We start from the raw sequence: 19,195 nt of genomic DNA, 5'->3' as shown, positions 1-19,195 counted from the left end.
TTAATTTTTAACGAAAACTTGAAAAATGTATGTAGACTGAAAATAAAATCCGTGCTAAGTGCCAAAAATGGAAAAGTTCGGTTTAATGTCAAGATATGGCCTATGTGCCTAACACTGCTCAGTGAACAACGGGCTCTCTAGTATTCACTGTGGAAGTAGTTCAAATAATCGACAGAAGGATGCGCGTGGGAATATGTGCCATCAGTTCAGAAGTAAAATCTGAGCCTTTTACTCAACATTTTCATTAGCACTTAGCACGGATTTTATAGTCAGTCTACATATATTATGTGAAAAAGTATATTGTTACGCAACTTTACATCCGAAAAGAAGAAACGAAATAGTACCGTGATTCAAAATACAGAAGTGACTCGGCTACGTTGATCTGATTTGGAATAACCTCCTGGTCTATTCAAGTTCATTGTTATCTGCAGAATCTAAGTACATAAAACAAAATTATCATTATCAACGAAAGAGATTCTAAATAAAATAAAAAGGAAGCAAAAGGATAAAACAGACATTTTAAAGGGTCGAATACATTGAATAAAACTAATTACATGAAATAATAAATTTTAAGAAAATAAAATGACACGATTCGAACAAAATAAAATTTACGCCATACACATGGGAAACAAAAGATCATAAGTACTTAAAAGACCTATTGCGACTAACATAATTTGACGACATTCACATACTCCATTACCAAAGATATGTTACACTTGATTATGAACTTTGTACTTCCTTAATAAAGTGTTCACGTACATATACATGCACACGACATCCACACAATGCACACCCATTCACAAAAATATATATATACGTATGTATACATACATTACCTATTCTGCAGTCTATAAATTGACGGGTACCAGTAACCAAGAATCACCCTATGTACCCATTACTAAAACTGGGTAAGTAAGAATTAAAGAGTATTTAATAATATCCACTTATAATACAAATACATATTTTTATAACAAAAAATACATGCAATGTCCCACTAGTTCAACAAAATATTGCATGATTTTTTTAATTCAGTCTTTCTTTTTAAAGAAAAAAAATCACTGATGACCATACCCTTTTTAATTACTACTTTTGGAAAAATACAAAAATAGTCTTATCCACAAGAAGAATTCTCAACAGGAGCCAATCCATTGGTTGTAAAAGCTACCTTCCATAAAGTATTTATAGCAGCTTCTATACGATTCATTACTTCTTCCTTCTAAAATTCTCTGATATAATACACCGGACCCTTTTGGGATAATTATTACAGAGGCACATAGTTAAGTAAAAACAGAAATGTTTACTTATACCTGAACAATTAATATACATTGTGACAACATTCGTTACTGTTTTAAAACTACTAATTACTTCGTAGTTTTTGCGTGTTGGTGATTTTGTGAAATGATCACTGATGAGTCTCTCCCTCCTATTCTCCCCTTCGTACTTTAAATTTCATTAGGATTGGTCATCTTTCATGGTACCACTTCATTCTCTCTATAAACTTCTTTTCCACATATTTAGATATAATTTCTGTACCATATAAAATTAATAAGTGCATTCATGTATATTTTCTTGTAGTGAACTTTCCCTACGTTGTTCATTCTTCCTCTTGTTCGAAAATACTCACAAAAATATATATACGCACACTCCACTAGAGGATAGCTCTATAATGCCTTGTCTTAAAAGGTGATAAATAAGAAATTATACACCTACTTTTGACAGAGAAAAGTAACATTAAAAAAAGAAATTCTAAGGGTGCTGATGTTTTGTTACACTTAGTTTAAAATTTCATAATTACTAGTAAAGTTTTACATTACACATGTAGTTTAAATAACGCACTGATTCTTCAAGTATTCAAGATGTTAAATTCTTTTGAAAGCATCCAAAAATAGGAAGAAAAGTACAGTCTCCAATCAGCATCTCATTTCCACCTGTAATTATAAAAATATCGTGGACTGTGATCGACCACTAATTAAGATTATTTAAATCAAATACTGAAAATTTTATGAAGTGAAACACTACAGAATCATGCGTGTTCAAACTACAAATACCAAGCCATATCACAGTAATGTTATCATCTCTTTTTAAACACAATCAGCTATCTTAAAGAAAAAATAAGTTCGAATTATGACAAAATGTGTATATATTTTTGTGAGTGACATGCTATACAACTCCCATAACGAGTCGTCTAACACAAACTGAGAAAAAATATACAAAGAATATAACTGAATAAACCGATGTACAAAAAATGATTTAAAACAGCGACTATTTATCCTTATTCTTATTCCTTCGATCACGTGTAATCTTGTTTAAATATAGCCACCTCTCTCTCACACTGAATGTCGTTCAAACAAATACCTATCCATTTCATCATCTTCGACAAGTAAACGGCTCTTCTAAAGTATCTTCTGTGCTGGAATCAAAATTCGAAATATAGAAAAGTACACAATGGTAATAATAATGCCAAATAATTATAAACACTGGCCTATTTTTATGAAAAAAAAAAAAAAATCAGATGTACAGATGACACTAACATTTAACATAGGCCTATAATGTATTTCATATTATATGCATAAATAAATAGTATGCATCATCATCAAACACTGAAGCACAGATCCACAGCAAAAGTCAGCTGCAGTAGAGGACAAACTGTATTCATAATTTTTTTTATTTCTTCAATTTCAACTCCATTATAGAATCTCACATGAATTGATTAAAAAAAGAAAAAAAACAGCGAGAGAGAGACAGAGAGAGAATTACAACAGAGGTACCATATATACACACACACACACACACGCATTAATCGTGGAGAATGTTCTGAATTCATGTGTTCATTTTTTAGTCAGAAAATATATATGATGTATATGTCACCTCTCCACTTAATACACAGGAAAATAAAGCGTTATAGAACAAAGCACTCAGGGGCTTGTTTCACATTTTGATGTTTTAAGTTCAAATTCCTAATCGTCTTTCGAATGCTGTTCGTGTTGGCTGGAGTCCTCTTCTTCATCTGAATAATTGTAAGGTTCTTCTCCTGGCTTAAGTAACCGTCCAACAAAGTCATATTTTTCTATAATAGAAACAGAGCAAAACTGATTAACTACATAGGCAGATAATTGCTGATAGATTCTACAGAATACTAATTCAAACATGACAAGTCTTACCTTGTATCACGAATTTTTCTGCTCTAGTTACACTGTTTCAGTACTCTCTTATCTAGGACATCAAGGTGCTAAACTGGACACGAGTGTTAAGGTTCCTCATTTACTATAGAACGCTTATGAGAGAAAAGTAGATAATCTCACTCTTAAAACTACAACAAAATTTACTTCCTGAAAAACGTATGTTGCACAGTTTATTGAACTATTACTAATTTTAATTCTTTATCCTTCCTGTGAGTAAAAATGAAATGTAACTAACTCCATGGCCTATGGAACTCGGAAGTTCAATGCTCCATTCACAAAAGCTCTCCATTGGCTTCTGCCCTTGGCTAACTGGATCCAGTTTCTACTCTGTATTCCTATTTCTGTGAGATCCATTTTATCTTCCCATGTGCGGCTAGGTCTTCCTAATGATCTTTTTCCGATTGCGTTTCCAGTTGAACTTTTCACAGCGTGCACACTTTCTTCCATTCTGCACGACTGTCCACCTGAGCCTCCCGGACTTAATGACCCTACAAATGTTAAAGTAGACTATAAAGTATTGGGGTGCTTGAATTAATTCTCGCCGTTGAAGAGAAGGCAGTAGTTATGCTAATGCAGCATAGCGGACATGGCTTTCAAGTGGAGTAAAAAGAACATACCTATTTAGTGCCTTGAACATGTCGGGTTTTGCAAAAAAGGAAATGTTACTCTTGATGAAGTGCTTTCATGAAGAAATCTGCTGCGCAGTCATCGTTTACTAGTGGATGAATATGGAGAACATTCTTTGTCGGTAACAAGGTGCAGAGATTAGTTTAGACAACTCAAAGACAACGATTTTGAGGTAAGTGATAAAATGCGTCCTGATAAGCAACAGTTTAAGATATTACTGGCAGACGATTCATCTACGAGGCTTATATAATGTTCTGAAACACTCAATGTAGATGCATTAACTGTTAGCGTTTAAAAGCAATGGGGATGATTCAGAAATTGGAAAACTGGATTTGGTAGGATCAAGTTGATGTGATGTACCACGAGCTGCTGCAATAGTTGATTTCGCCTAAACCTGCACTGATAACCTCCAATAAGATGGAGTCAATCTTGTTAACAGAATAAGATTTGGTAGGATATTGACAATAGAATATAAATCTGTAATTATTACAATCAATTTTGTAACCTTTCCTGTGAACTGAAACAATGATTGATTCTTTCCACTCTTGTGATAATTACTCCCTGTTTCCGAGAAGGAAAATAAGTGTGTATCTCGTTCCACAATTTTTCCTCCAGCTAAAATAATCAACTAGGAATTTCGTCCACACCCGGATATTTGTGACTCTTTAATTTCTTTATAGTAATTTCTATTTCCGTTCGGTTAAGCAGTGGAATATACGGTTCTCTGTATGCATTTCGCTTTCTCCACAACCATTGTTGTTTGGCTGCGAACAAATTGCCAAAGAAATCTTTCCATCTACTCAAAATATTATCCGTAAACAGAATTGTTCCGTCATTTTTTTTAAATTTTATTTATTTAAATTTTTATTTATAAGCGCAAGGTTGACAGCTTTTCTTAAATTCGTTGATACCCTTTACCCTTATACCTGTTCCGAATATGTTTGTTTTTACTATTACCTTCAAGTTCAACATTTTTTTTTCTTTCTTTCTTTCAAAACTAACGTTTCTTTGTTCTAAAAATTTTGGAAATTTCCCGATTGACGTCAACGAAACTTTGTTCTGTTCTACCGTTCGGATTTTGTAGCCAACGCAGTCTTCTCTGCTAGTTTCGTGCATTCCTGGTCGAACCATGATTTGTTCCTATGTATTTCCGTGTGCCCAATTTTTTTTCTTTTCTGAAATTTTAATGCTATTCCTAATTTTAACCCAAGTACAATCAACATTACTTCATTTTGAACGTTCTAATTGGAATGTAATTTCAGGTAAATGCTAATCACTTTCCACAAATGGAATTATTTATTTTATACATATTTCTGGGCATTATCAGCATCTATGGCATTAAGACCACTAAGTATGATGGATCAACGCACTATCTGCGGAAGCAGGAAGGAAAATAGCGCCCTGGGACCTGTATATTAGATAACATCGCAGTATTTTCCTGGTGTAAATAAGAAAAAACCCAGGAAAATCGCACTCAGGATGTCTGGTCTAAAAGAAGAAAACAGTTAAACCTTTTCGATAGAGTGTCAACAGAAATGAAATCAGCTTCTTGAAGAAAGAAAAAAAAAGTATGATAAACAGTTTAAATATAAATCACTGAATGTAAATCTTTGTCTAGTTTATGCATGGAAATTGGAATTAATTTCTAAATATTTGTAATTAAATTTTTGTTGATTGTAGAATTAATATACAGTGGACGGGAATCTTAACATTTATGCCCAGTTTAAGAACTTTCAGATGTCATCGATTAAGTCCCTGAGAGCACTGAAATCTCTGAGTGTAGCACAAACATTCGTGATACACGATAAAACTGTTCATAAATCAGCAGTAATTAACTTTATAGTTTCTGTTTTAAAAATACGGAATCTATATAGGTATTTTAACATCTACGTTTAATTTCCCCCTCCTCCGTTCAAAAAGTCAGAACATGCTTGCAAATCTAATTCCGGGTTCGACTGTGTATATCGAATGCAAGCGTTCTGTCAACTACACTTGGTTCCTTCTACTTACATTCAATCAAGTATAATTTCATGGTTATAGATTGAAATTGTTTGCCCCTCATCAAACCAAATGGAAATAGTTCGTTAAGGTTGTCAAAATCAGTAACACTGTACAGTGATATTTATTTTAATGACATTTTAAGAAAAAACTAATTAAATAATAATTGAAAACTGGCCGTTCAGGCCCTCGGATGTCCCGCTTATCGGTTGGTTTATTTTCCCAGTTCAACTAACAGCAGCAAGATCACTTCTTCACTTAATGCTTTATTCCTTAAATCCTCACTGATCAGCAATCCCCTAGCAATTTGATAAAGTACTCCAACAGTTACGAAGCCTTCTGACATACTAAGTACTTTCATGAACTAAGTTGTACACAGCTGACTGATTACTTTTACAAATTTTACAAATTATGGCTGTTGATGGTTCAGGTTGTTGATGGATTGAATGGTTGAACAAGCTGATGGCTGGTCAGTACAAATCTCAGAACTAAAGTTTCAAAATACTAAAAGCTTGGTCGTATTCCTAGCTCAACTTGTTCAGTAATCAAGAAATCAAATACCATCTCACCCCACCCACCTACACGGAGCTCGGATAGTTGATATGATTCATGAAAGAAGAATCAGGCATCGAGCAGATAGTCTGTCCAGAGTTCTCTTCTGACCTTACTCCTACAGAGCAATCTGAGGCGCATTGAGAAGCACTGAAGCTAAGCCACAATTTCTCATACCCATTCAATAGCTGGAAATGGCCTTTCTAGAATAGTAACAATTCCCTAGAATCTCACGGCGACAGTAATTAAGATTTCAAGCGTACTAACATATATGTTTACTTGGCGTAGATATTTACTTGTTGAGATCTGATACACTCGAAATGCAGCATAAATCTATTATCCCTATTATAAAAGAGAAACGTCTCAGTGTGAGTAATATTAATAATTTCTAATAGCTGCCAGTCGCAGTTTCCCTACGTTTGCTGCCTACCTTCATCTAAAAATTGTTGCTAATGATGCTGAATATGCACGCGCTTTGCTGTTTAATACAACGTATTAAAGGTAAATAAGGTTGAAATCGCGTTTATAAAATCCACAAGTGTTTATTCCGTATAAACACCGGAAAACAAAAATTAAAACACGGGACGCGAAAAGGTAAAAATAACAAAATAGAAAATATAACATGAAAAATTTCAACATTATGGTTGATCTGTTTCATGAGTTTGGTGTAATATCGTTATTTCTAAATACTTCAAGATGTCGCGAAAGCTTACGTGGTTGGTATATGTATGTGTTACATGTAAGTTTATAGCTTAAGTAAAAAACATGCAACAATGTTGTACGTCCTATACCGGTATGAGATCACCATTCGTAAGTTTTATTATTATTACTATTATTATTATTTATTTCGCAATGGAAAAGTTTCACAACTTATGGTAAATTATCATCCAATGTGTACGTAATTACCAAAGTATCAAATGTCTCATCACATGACAATAGTGAAGAATCTGTAGTTGATAAATTGCTATAGTAATTTGCTTAAAAAACGAAGTACATAGCGTCAAAAAGTGATATGACAGGTTATATTTCAAGTGTCAACTGCTGACGAAATTACGTTCATAAATTACAAATACAATGGCTTATGAAAGTATACCCCATTTTTGATTGAAACTGCATGCATCGTCTGCGACACACACATATATATATATATATACACACACACACACAAAATCATGATTTATATACTATTTCACACTGAATGTGTTATTTTCTTTGTCGATTACTGGGCACATCTTACCATAATAAATTATTTTGATTTTATCAAATGTGAACATTACTATCTTGGTGACGCATACGCACGTCTTCTCTATGTATAAACTGCACGAGTACTATTAACAAGAATATTCTAACAGCATAACTAGCGATCAAAATTGAGGAGTTTGATGCAATAAGGACGTAAGTCTGAAACGTGCAGTTAGAGAAAAACTATGTTGAAAATTTAAGTAGTGTTTTATCCTTACATAAAACAATATGATATGCAGCATTTTATTCCGATATTGAATTGAAATGTTCCCAGGAGGTTAAACAAGCATGGCAAAAGCACAAATGCGTTTGATGCAAAAAGAGCGTAAACTCGCTTACGCCCTTATTACATCAAACTCCTCAATTAAGGCTGATTATTTAATTTTGCCCATTACGTTTGATATAAGTAATGGATCTTTATCGAAGGACACTTTAGGAAAGTTGCGTTCACTAATTAACAGAAGAAAGTTACTTAATCGAGATTTTTCTCAGCTGTTTAAATGATAATTCAACTATTTAGACTACTCATATGACTGATTTTCGGATTTTTTTTTTTAGTCAAAATTAATTTTTTATGCAAAATATTGCGCTATTTGCAGTAGAAACTTGGAAATCTAATGGAATGAAGAATATAAATATGTCGAACGAAAACCAATGAAAGTGTACATGAATATCAGCGGAAGATAGTTAAAAATAAGGGAAGAAAAACTGATTAGGACATATTTGAAAAACTGTCTTGTCAGGGGTGTATGACGTAGTATGTTAGAATGTAATATATCGAGAATACATAATGGATGAAATTCAAGGACAATTTTTAATTTAAAACGAAAAATTAGTGAATGATGTAGTGCAAGAAGCTTCTAAATTTGCTGCATGTAATCTGCCAGTGTTGAAAATAGAGGATACTGTTCTCGACTTCAAAAAAATTGAACAGCTGTAATTGGTTGCATTTTCTACTATAGCTTTCCCAAATTTAAAGGAATTTATTTGTTAATGATTTTGTCCTCTTGATGTCTAAAAAGATTTATTTCTATAAGTTTTTTCTCCACCTTCATATAATGCGGGTTGAATACAGAATTTAAATAATAATAATAATAATAATAATAATAATAACTTGAAACTATGAATTCTCTGTCTCTTTACGTATAGAAGTAAACGATGTTAAATGTACGCATGTTTCTATTTGTCGATAAAACGTCTTTGTAAATGCTAAAGCTTCTTTCCACATCAACAGACCAATGAAGTTCACTCCACTGGGAGCATTGTAGATGTTGCAAATTCGACAAAATTCGGTTTCTTCTGAAGGTTAGCCTTAAATACTTCTTTGGCAAAACCATTTCTTGCCTTATGTAAGTTAATAGAAGACAAGGTTTTTATTTTTATTTCTTTTCCGAAATGATGTCCCAAGTCTCTAACAGCAGCTGTCACATATTTGTAACCATGTGTTTAGAATCACGAATCTTCTTTAGCAGAAATGCGCTTTGGAAATAGTATATGCACTGTCTGGATCCAGAGCAAGCACAAACTGCTTGGTCTTATCAAAATTATCACTTAATCCAAGATGACAAAAAATTGGAATAAAATTTTAAAAAGTAGCAGTAAGGCGAAAGGGAAAGGAAGCGAACTGGGATAGATTAAAAGAATAAAAAGCTCCTAATAACGCGGCTAAAAGGTACTGGAAACTTACCTATTCCCAGCTGTGAGCAACATTTGACATTAGTACTTTCGGAGATCTAGTTTTCGCTCTACAAAGAGACAAGAGTGCACTTAAAAATCCTAATCCTAGTTAAAAACATGTTCAGCATCTTGGATTGACGTCAACCACACTGCTTCCGAAAAAATGCAACGTAAACTCATGAAAATATTACTTGCATATATTTATTTCTAATTGAAAAGTATGATTATTTTAATCTCCAAACCAGAGAACCACCGAATCTTGAGTTTTGAAAACTATTCTATTATGTGTACTGAATGTTTATGAGGATCAAAAGGTTACTGTGAAATAAAATATATAAAAAAACTGTTATACGTTACCTTAATTTGATAAAATAGAAGTAATTTATTTTATTTATTTATTTATTTTTATGATGTAGTAACATTATCTATGCAACCCTTATCTAAGTTAAAACTTTTATTTTTTTGATCTGACGAAAAACGATTCGAAGGCATTCCCTTCAATGAAAGATGACGGTTTAAGCAACACTTTGCCTTCTTCAATCTTATAGAATCAATGTGCTTCTACAGACTTGAAACAGATGCATCTCGTTCTTAACATGTATTCCTTGATATTGGCCTCAATGTTCTGTTTTGTCATGCCAAGGTACGTTCCTCAAAATTCACATTTCGCTTGATGAACGGCTGACTGCGAATGTTTATCTTTGAAAGTAATTTCTGTTGCCTGTAATTTTTTTTATTATTATTATTTTATTTATTTTATTTTATTTTTATTTTTTTATTTTTATTTTTTTATTTATTTTTACGGAGACGATGAGTCTTATTTCCCGTGTTTTTGGGATAGTACAAGCCTGATTCTTTCATTAGACTAACATTTCTAACTCAAAGCCAATATCAATTATAAACTACTTTTGAACTGGATCTGAAAAATGGATGGACCAAAACACGTTAGAAAAGAATGACATGTGGGTGAGAGAAAGGCTACAGAGTATAAGTGACTCAACTCATTCAGATATAAACTCTAAAACAGATTCAACCGAAGTAGATCTATACTTCATTTTTCAAGTAGTATTAAAAATCGCGCCTATTACTTTCATTAAATAAATAATTGTGAAAGAAACACAAATATTATATAGAATAATTATCTTACCTCGTTAATTTACAAGATCTAAGGTTCAAGCTGGCTTACAGTCTACATTATGCCCTCCATACGCTTGTGTACTTTTTCCTCTAACAGGGTTGCCATATCGAATATTTAATATGTGCATCCATATACATATCCTATGTTCCAACTCATTTCCAAAATCACCAGTCTAATGTTAATTTACGAGGTTTTCTTCCAATAAATAAATTAAAAAAAAAAAAAATGGCTCTATAGTTTTCCTTCAAATACTATCTCATTTAAGTAAGACTGATTCCTTCTACGTCACGTTATTCATTGTTTTTTAAATGTTGCGATAATCCTGTGAAGAGACTCGTTACTACTTGCTCTGATGTGTTCATTTATTGTATTATTATGTGTGTGTGTGTGTTAAAGATATAAAATTCATCACAGTTGCAAACGGACTGGTAGATTCGACTGCCTTGTAACTCGACTGTAAATTAACTTTCATCAAGCGCTTTCTAGATTTTTATTTGATTTTGTTGCCATATTTATTCTGATTTAGCGAAGTTTTATTTAGATGTTTATGAGACCATATGGCTTAATGCTTTGAGGTGGAAGGAAGTACTTTTAATGACTCAATCATTTTTCTAAAATGTACAGGGGTATATTTCTTTTCCTTCATATATCCATTGTAATTCAGATTTCCTCTTGTTTTTACTTTTTACAGTAAAGGAACAGAGGCCTGCAGAAGACTTCTTTCCATATATTAAGGATCATTTGGAAGAGGTGTAATTACTTATAATCGATATTTTGTATATGCTACTAGTCTCCTGTATACTTCCGTGCGAAATTTTTCTGTATAATCACAATAACAACTTGGAAGACATAAAACGTATTTCCTCACGAAGACCAAAAATGGCTAGTTTACCAAAACCATATAGTCTAAACATATACAGAAACAAAAATTTAAATGTTAAATCAATGTGGCAATAAAACTAAATATATATGTTAAAGAAAAAAAAAGTTATCTTTCAGACCAGTTACAAACCACTGCGCTTATCACTCCGTATGCATGTGCAACGAATATAATCTTAGTAATGCAAAAAAGAAATACCTATAAGAGTAAAAGAACAGAAACACACGAGTAACAAATGTGCAATGTGAGTAAAAGAAATGAACGTAATACTAATATCTGATGGGATAGGTATCTTTTTCCTTTCCTTTACTTTTTAAAGCAAAATATTCCAAATTAAATTTTAACTCGACAGATTTGGAAAAGAGTTGGAACACAGTTATAGATGAATATGGATAATCCGATAAACACATTAACCTCCTGTGATACAGCAATTCTTTTAAGTTCACAAGTATACTGAGGACGTACTGTAGACTGACACAGCTATGCCTATACAAGATTTTCAAATTAGCGCTGTACGATAATTATTTCATATGTTTTCATCAACATTTCAAACTTTCCTTTCGGTCCGTTCACCAGATAAGAGGCTAAGTGATTCTCAAATTGAGACTTTCATTACTGAATGGTGAGTCCGGCATTTTATAATTCGATACTATAGTAAGGGTTACTCACAGTAGCACATTAAATCAAGAGAAATAATGCAGCTGTGAATCGATACACTATGTATACTGGGGAGGTTAGCACATGTTTGACAAACCGACCGTCATGCTGTTCACCGATGGCCGACCTCAGTCTTCATTGTTATCTGGTGATCCAACAACCATTTACGGGCTGCATTGTCAAGACATTAATAGACTAGCTGAAAATACCCATTCTTCACACGGGAGCTGTATTTGGAAGTCAACGCCTGTGAGAGTATCATCATTCATCTCAGCGACCGCAAAAACTATAGATTTGACACTAATATCGGTAATTTTGGATTACTTTTACATGTCTCGGTATATCCCCCTTCCCGCAGGTGACCCCGGCCCGCATGCAATGGTAGCTGAATTTGAAAGTCATCGCTAATGAAAGTGTCACCACTAATCTGAGCGACCGCGAAAACAATGGATTTGACACTAACAGGGCTCATAATGGTCTGGTCTCTTGTAAATAGTAGAAAAATGACCCAAAGCACACGAAAAAGTGACCAAATTCTCACCATGCCTCTTTTTTTCCTTCAATTTCTCCATCACCTCTTTCTTTGTTGTTTTGTTTCATCTCTTCTTCTTTACTTCTTTTTGAGCTTCCTCCTTTCTTAGGTTTTCTAAGTATGCTTTGTAGTTACGCTACGCAGACTTAGCAGATGTAAGAAGCTTCAGAGTAAGTGGAACCAGTTCTGGCTTATTTCCGAATTTCTTCATCCCAAACATTATATTTAACTTAGCATTGAGAGTTCTCAAAGCCACAAAATATTCAAATTCATCACCTACTTTTAAGAAGAACATACAAGAAGCATAATACAAGACGAACATGAACCCCCCCCCCCACACACACACACACAACGTTGAGGGGAGTGTTAACTATTACGAGAAAAAAACTAAAAGACCATTATGATAGAAGAAAAAATAGAAACAGAAGGGTTCTCAACTCCACCTTGAGAGCTTAAGCAATCACCAACCATCCAATGTGCTTTAGAAAGAATAAAAGCTGAAGTGAGAATAAAGCTAACTGTTTCACATGTGGCAGCAAGTAGTGAAGCTTTCAGAATAGTAGTGAGTAACAAGTTTCTGCCTTTTCCATTTATTTTTATATTTTTCTTAGAACTGCCAACGCAAAACATAAATCTCACGAAAAAGTCACTTTGCCTCCCAAAAAAGTACCTTTTAGTGACAAATTTGGAAAGAAAAAAAGAAGTAACTTTCAATGGCCAACTTGAAAAAAAAAAAGTAATTTTTAGTTAAAAAAATAACTCGCTATGAAACCTGCACTAATATCGGTCATTTGGTAACTCGCGGCCCACAGGCAAAATGGAGTGAATTTGGAAGTTAATGCGATCGGAGTTTCACCATTGATCTCAGCGACCGCGAAAAATATGAATTTGGCACAAATATCGGCCAGTTTTTACTATTTTACATGTCTCGGTAACCCCCACCCCTCTCCATCCCTGAGAACCCCTGGTTCGAAGTTTTAAAAAACCCTTCACCTTGGTCTGGGGCCTAGACCAAAGTAGGTCCTTGGCCGCACATAGGCAGACAGACACAGAGGCAAACTTTGCTTTATTTATATTAGATAAATAGCCTACATTGCATGAAGGCATTTGTACAAATCTTGTAAAAAATTCCTTGTGTGGAAGATGATTTCGTATAATATTGACATACAAAAACTTATGATTGTCAGTTTCAGTGTTCAGTGAAGGTAAAGACACTCAAAAACATCCAGTATTATCCAACTTGGAGCGTTTCGACTAAAATTTAATACCATAACTTTTAATCTCAACTTCGCTTCGAGCAATTATGTTTATTAGTGAAGTAAAATGAAACAGATGAAACAAATAAGACTTCGAAGCAATGTTTCTTTAAGAGTCTTCCTACCCACAGAAAATTTGTTTGCAAAAACATGCATCCTCTCATTGCTTCCTGTTAATTAACAAAGTGGAAGGTTGTCATAATTTTTCGATATGTTATAGACATAGGATGGTACTATGTAGCTATGCTACCCCTTTCTCAAAAACATAATATATTTTTATTACACATGTGATTAAAGTTACGGTAACTTTGTGAATCAATAAAAGTTTAAAAAACACGATATTTGAAATTTTAACGGCATAGCTCCCTAAATCACTATCTTTTTAATTTAGGAGTTATTTCAAACGCATCGTAATACATATATTAAACGTAAAAAAGCGTCATTTACGAACTATTATACATTGATTAAATTCGATATTTTAATACGTTTTCTCTTCTTTTTAAGTGGTCGTAGTGTTCGTCTTAACTGGTAGATGTCACCACATGGATTTTCCCTTCCTCTCCTTTCTTTTCGGCAAAGGGAAACAAACAAGAGGTCCACTGTAGTAGCTGGGGTTAGGGAAGGGTGGGTGGGGACTTCTGTTGAAAGAAAACTGACAAGGAATGTGTGGGAGGAGAAAGTCCAGCCTCGTTTTCAGAAACACAAAACTCTAAAATATAGCCTAAAATGTACTACGTAGTTTGCACTGCAGACAAACCACCAGACCAGTCTGGCCAGGCGCTTATGAGAGGCAAGAGATTAAGCTTTAACTTTTTTTTTTTTTTTATTTCATCAAAGGATATTAAATCATTCGTACGGAATGTCTTATTTGATAAAACCAAGCATCCATTTTTTTTTTTTTTTTTTTAAAGCAAATTTCCTTTGTAATAGGAACGTAGTTAGTATGTTATAGTGGCAATATTCAGTGTGCCAAAGTATTAATTATTTTCATGCATTTGTGTCGGAGAGAGTAAGGCAACCGATTTTGCCCTACACCTTATAATGGCTTTAGTACAACTTTAATGACAGCTTTCTAGACCTGATTCCGCTTCGTTTTATTTCGTGTAGCTTCATAATGTGAATGTTTCTGAACAAGTTTTAAGCTGGAGGACCACTCCTTGTCTGTCCGCGACTGCTTATTCAGTATATTCGCAGCTAACCTCTATATCTAGAGGCTTTCTCCTCGATCCGCAACCTGAGAATGCGCCCTGCCGTGGTGACAGGATCCCAAAGTAAAGTACGGGTAGGAAAATTTTTGTCCACGAGCTTTCACGTCGATAATGGCCTGAAACAAGGAGATGCGTTGTCGACATTATTATTCAACTTTGTCCTGGAATACGCTATAAAGAAAATCAAAGATAGCAACAAGGGTCTAGAGTTGAACGGAGTTCACCAGGTTATGGCGTATGCTGATGTAAATTTAATAGGGGATGATAGGAGAACAATAGAAAGAAATGCAGAGGTCTTATTAAACGTTTGCAGTGACTTGGGTTAGAAGTAAATGCAGAGAAAACTAAATACATGGAAGTGCGTCGGGATCGTAATACGGCAGATCATGGATGCGTTAAAATATTTTGATAAAGGGGATAGTTTTAAATATCTGGGATCAATAGTGAGACTAAAATCATATTCACGAAGAAATTAAATGTCGATTAAGAGCAGGGAATTCGTGTTGTTATTCAGTTCAAAATATCTTGCCGCGAGTGCTGTCGAGAAATTTGAAGCTGAAAATATATAAAACGATAATCATGCCTGTTCTGTATGGTTGCGAAACATGGTTGCTTACTCTGAGGGAAAAACATAGACTGAACGTATTTGAGAAAAGATCCTGAGGCCAATATTCGGACCCAAGAGGAACAGGAATGGGGAATGGCGGAAACTTCATTACAAGGGACTACATTATTTATACGGTATTACGGTTTACCAAACATTGTTAGGGTCATGAAGTGCAGGAGGCTTAGGTGGGCAGGTCATGTAGCTACGATGGAAGAAAGTAGTAACGCTTTCAAAGTCTTGACTGGAAAACCAAATGGAAAACGACCATTAGGCAGACCTAGGCGCAGATGGGAGGACAATATTAAGATGGATCTCGCAGAAATAGGAATACAAAGTAGAAACTGGTTCCAGTTGACTAAGAATACAAGTCAATGGAGAGCTTTTGTGAACGCGGCATTGAACCTCCGGGTTCCATAGGCCATAGAGTTAGTTATCTTCGTAATTGTTCTCAATATGCTGGTTCAACACCGAAATTCTTAAGTATCCTTGTTGAAATCGAATCTGGAATCATGCACACGTTACGTAGGATAATATTCGGATGAAGGAAACGGTTTTAAGTAGCTCATAGGAGGGACACGTACCAGTCTATTCTCCTCATAGATATGATCATCCGGACAGTAACTTTATCTTTGAAAGTTATTGCTTCCCTTATAATTTTATGTTGTTTTGGGGGAGCACGGTGGCTCAGTGGTAAAGCGCTTACTTCTGGTGGATGGGTTTCTTTGAACCCCGCCCAAGTAAATTTGTGGTGAGCAACGTCATGCCCGTGTTTTTTGTGCGCTACCGTTTCCTCCTACTTTTCATTCCACGAATTCTTCCATCATCATTCACTTGCTTTAACCAACGTCTCCCTAACCTAACGGACATAATCGTGGAACGTGGGATTACATTTCATTTTTTCTTATGTTGTCAGATTTTGACAAAGAGAATGGGAAAGTATCCTGCAATATATAGGCTATATAATTTTATTTTAAGTAAACTTCTAAAACTTTTATGTTTCTACTAAATCAACATTATGTGTATCCGCTCAACCCCGTAAACCTTATCCAATTATAGTGAACTGTAATAACCCCATTTTTGGCGTTGCATTCCCCAGTAATGTTTATATATATTTATATATATATATATATATATATATATATATATATATATATATATATAGGTAAAGTTCACTCCAGGTTACAAGGTTGCATACATACAAAATCATTTTCAAGTAAAAAGTATTTAAAAATTATCAATTTTCACAAAACATTGTATGTAGGCCTAAGTATTTTAGGGTGTCAATATAATTCCCATCTGTTGTGGCTAAAATCTGCCATTACAAATACGAGTGCATAAAAGTGGGTAATCTCCCCCAAATTTTGAAGCTTCCTCATTTAAATTATATGATAAAAATTTCTGTGACGACAACTTTCGCTAAATTCTTCTAATTATGACAAGTGACAAAGGATTCTGTTCTGATGCAGTATGGTGCGAATTTCCTTTGATGCTTACCAATCATCCCACTCCTTGGGGTAAAGTCTGTCAAAAAATATAAGGGTAAACTCCTAAATTAAAATGAAAACAACTCTAGACTGGATACAACGAGATAAAAACAGCCTAGGAAACGTCGGCCTACAAGAAGGTGTGACGAAATCGAGAACCACTGGGGAGTAACCTGGTAAAGAAGTGTTCAAGATAGATAGTTGAAAAGATTTGGAAAGACCTTCATCCAGCAGTGGATTGAAAGGTGATTATGATGATGGTCATGATTTTATTATATCTGGACCTCAGAGGTAAACTAAAACAAGTCCTAATTTCATAACTTTACAGAAGAAGCGAAAAACCGGTTCCTATGCTCTTCGACTGACATTGTTACACCATTAAAAAGAACAATCTATTTAAAAAGTATTCTTAACTGAATTTCCACCAAAAAGTGACTTAGCATAGTCTACCTATATATATATAAAACTTCCACTAGATAAGGTAGGGAGAAATGAATCCAAAATTTAACGAAAGTTGTACAGCGAAATTATTTTTGATTATTCAATCCTTCATGTTACAGCAAAACTACGAAAATTAATACAAAAGAAAAGTAGGAAGTTACGAATCTCTTGTTTTGGCGAGAAAGAAAGAAAATAGATACAGATAGCTCGAATTACCAACTACCTATATACTTATAAAATATGTATGTCCATGTTTCGCAAGTAATTTTTATTCAATATAAAATTTCAACGTAATGAACGCACGATTAGTTTTCTCGAGTAAAGATCACACGCACCGCTGAGAGCTCAGGAATAAGCTTAATCTATGTTACTGCACTAGATAGATGTTTATGTAATGCATTGCGATCTTATGAACTTGTATAAGAAACAGAATGTACTTAAAGTGAGCGCCACCTATGTGGAACATCGGACTTAAAATCTAATTTGTTTGCTGATCCAACCCGAAACCACACATGGCAAAGATGAGTGTCGTAGCTCCCACCACAAGGTTCAGGAAGTTCGTGTTACAAAGTGTCAAACACGGGAGATGTGAAACGGTAATAAAGCATTTGATCAATTTGAAACAAAATATATTGTAGTAATAATTTACCCTATTTTTTAAGATAGTGAACACTATATTCTGTTTTCAAAATGACAGTCAAAGCAGAATGTATTGGATAATAAACGAGAAATTGTAAAATTTCAATTTCGTTACGAGTAAACACATTCGTGCTGCTATGTGCTGCATTATCCGTTAGGGGTATTGAACAATTTTGATTCGAAGGAATGAAATAAACTACTGTATAGTACTGGAGTTAATTTAATAGAGTTTATTTGTATAGGCAGTACTGAGGCTATATGAGACAAAGTCTATTGCTGAAAGTGAAATATGGGTTACTATTAGGGTTTTATCTCAGGTATGATATACCCACTGATGACAACCTGGAACACACGCATGGAAAGCATTAGCGCTAGCAAATTAGCTATGAAGAGGTAGACCTACACCATACCATAATTCTAAGTGAAAAATGAAGGCAAAAATAAGGAGCGGAAACGACAGACTTACGATAATAATACTTTCACAATTTTAATCCACACTACTTATTTTGAGACTTTCAAGACGAGACCGAGACCGCTATTTATCAACCGAGGTGAGAGCGAGACTTGGACCTCGAGACCGAGACAAGCATCTGTTAATCGAGACGAGACCGAGATCGCTATTTATCGACCGAGACTATACAAGGTCTCTTCTCATCTCAACACCATCCTGTTTCGATGTTCGAGTCCCGGGCTGAACATAATTTTAAACTGGGGATCTCGTGCTCAATAAGTTTACCAGTTCTATTGTATAAAAAATAACATTTCTAGCAAATTAAGCACGTTATGTAGGGGTCAAGTAGTTTGAAAAGTTATATTAATTGAAGTTTCGTATTTATTTGTTACATCTGTCTATTGAATTCTGAAGGGTAACCGGGAAAGCAGCCAGGATATTCATGCTGACGGTTGCAATGCTCAGGACCGGAGTTACGTACACGGGCGCCAGTTTTTTAAATGCTTACTTCATAATGTTCTTTATTGGACAAAATAAAATAATGAAAGTATTTTGTCTGGTTGTGACTTAGTGATCCAAGAAGCACTTTTCCACTGAGTTGCTTCTCTTTCTGCAAAACGTATC

At 34.3% G+C, this 19,195-nt stretch overlaps 1 protein-coding gene across 1 annotated transcript in view; it reads right to left on the bottom strand.

Moving 5' to 3' along the window:
* Positions 1 to 555: 555 nt before the first annotated feature.
* The window catches only part of LOC145680757 (membrane-associated progesterone receptor component 1-like), a 29,658-nt gene continuing 11,018 nt past the window's right edge, over positions 556 to 19,195 (bottom strand). The window contains exon 3 of the mRNA XM_081751737.1: positions 556 to 3,067. Coding sequence (XP_081607863.1) covers positions 2,958 to 3,067 — 110 coding nt within the window. The 3' untranslated portion in view covers positions 556 to 2,957. The remainder of the gene's footprint in view (positions 3,068 to 19,195) is intronic.

Source organism: Thermobia domestica, chromosome 3, assembly GCF_964235325.1.
Source record: "Thermobia domestica chromosome 3, izTheDome1.hap1.1, whole genome shotgun sequence".
Taxonomy (NCBI): domain Eukaryota; kingdom Metazoa; phylum Arthropoda; class Insecta; order Zygentoma; family Lepismatidae; genus Thermobia; species Thermobia domestica.
This window is presented reverse-complemented; position numbering and strand designations above follow the sequence as displayed.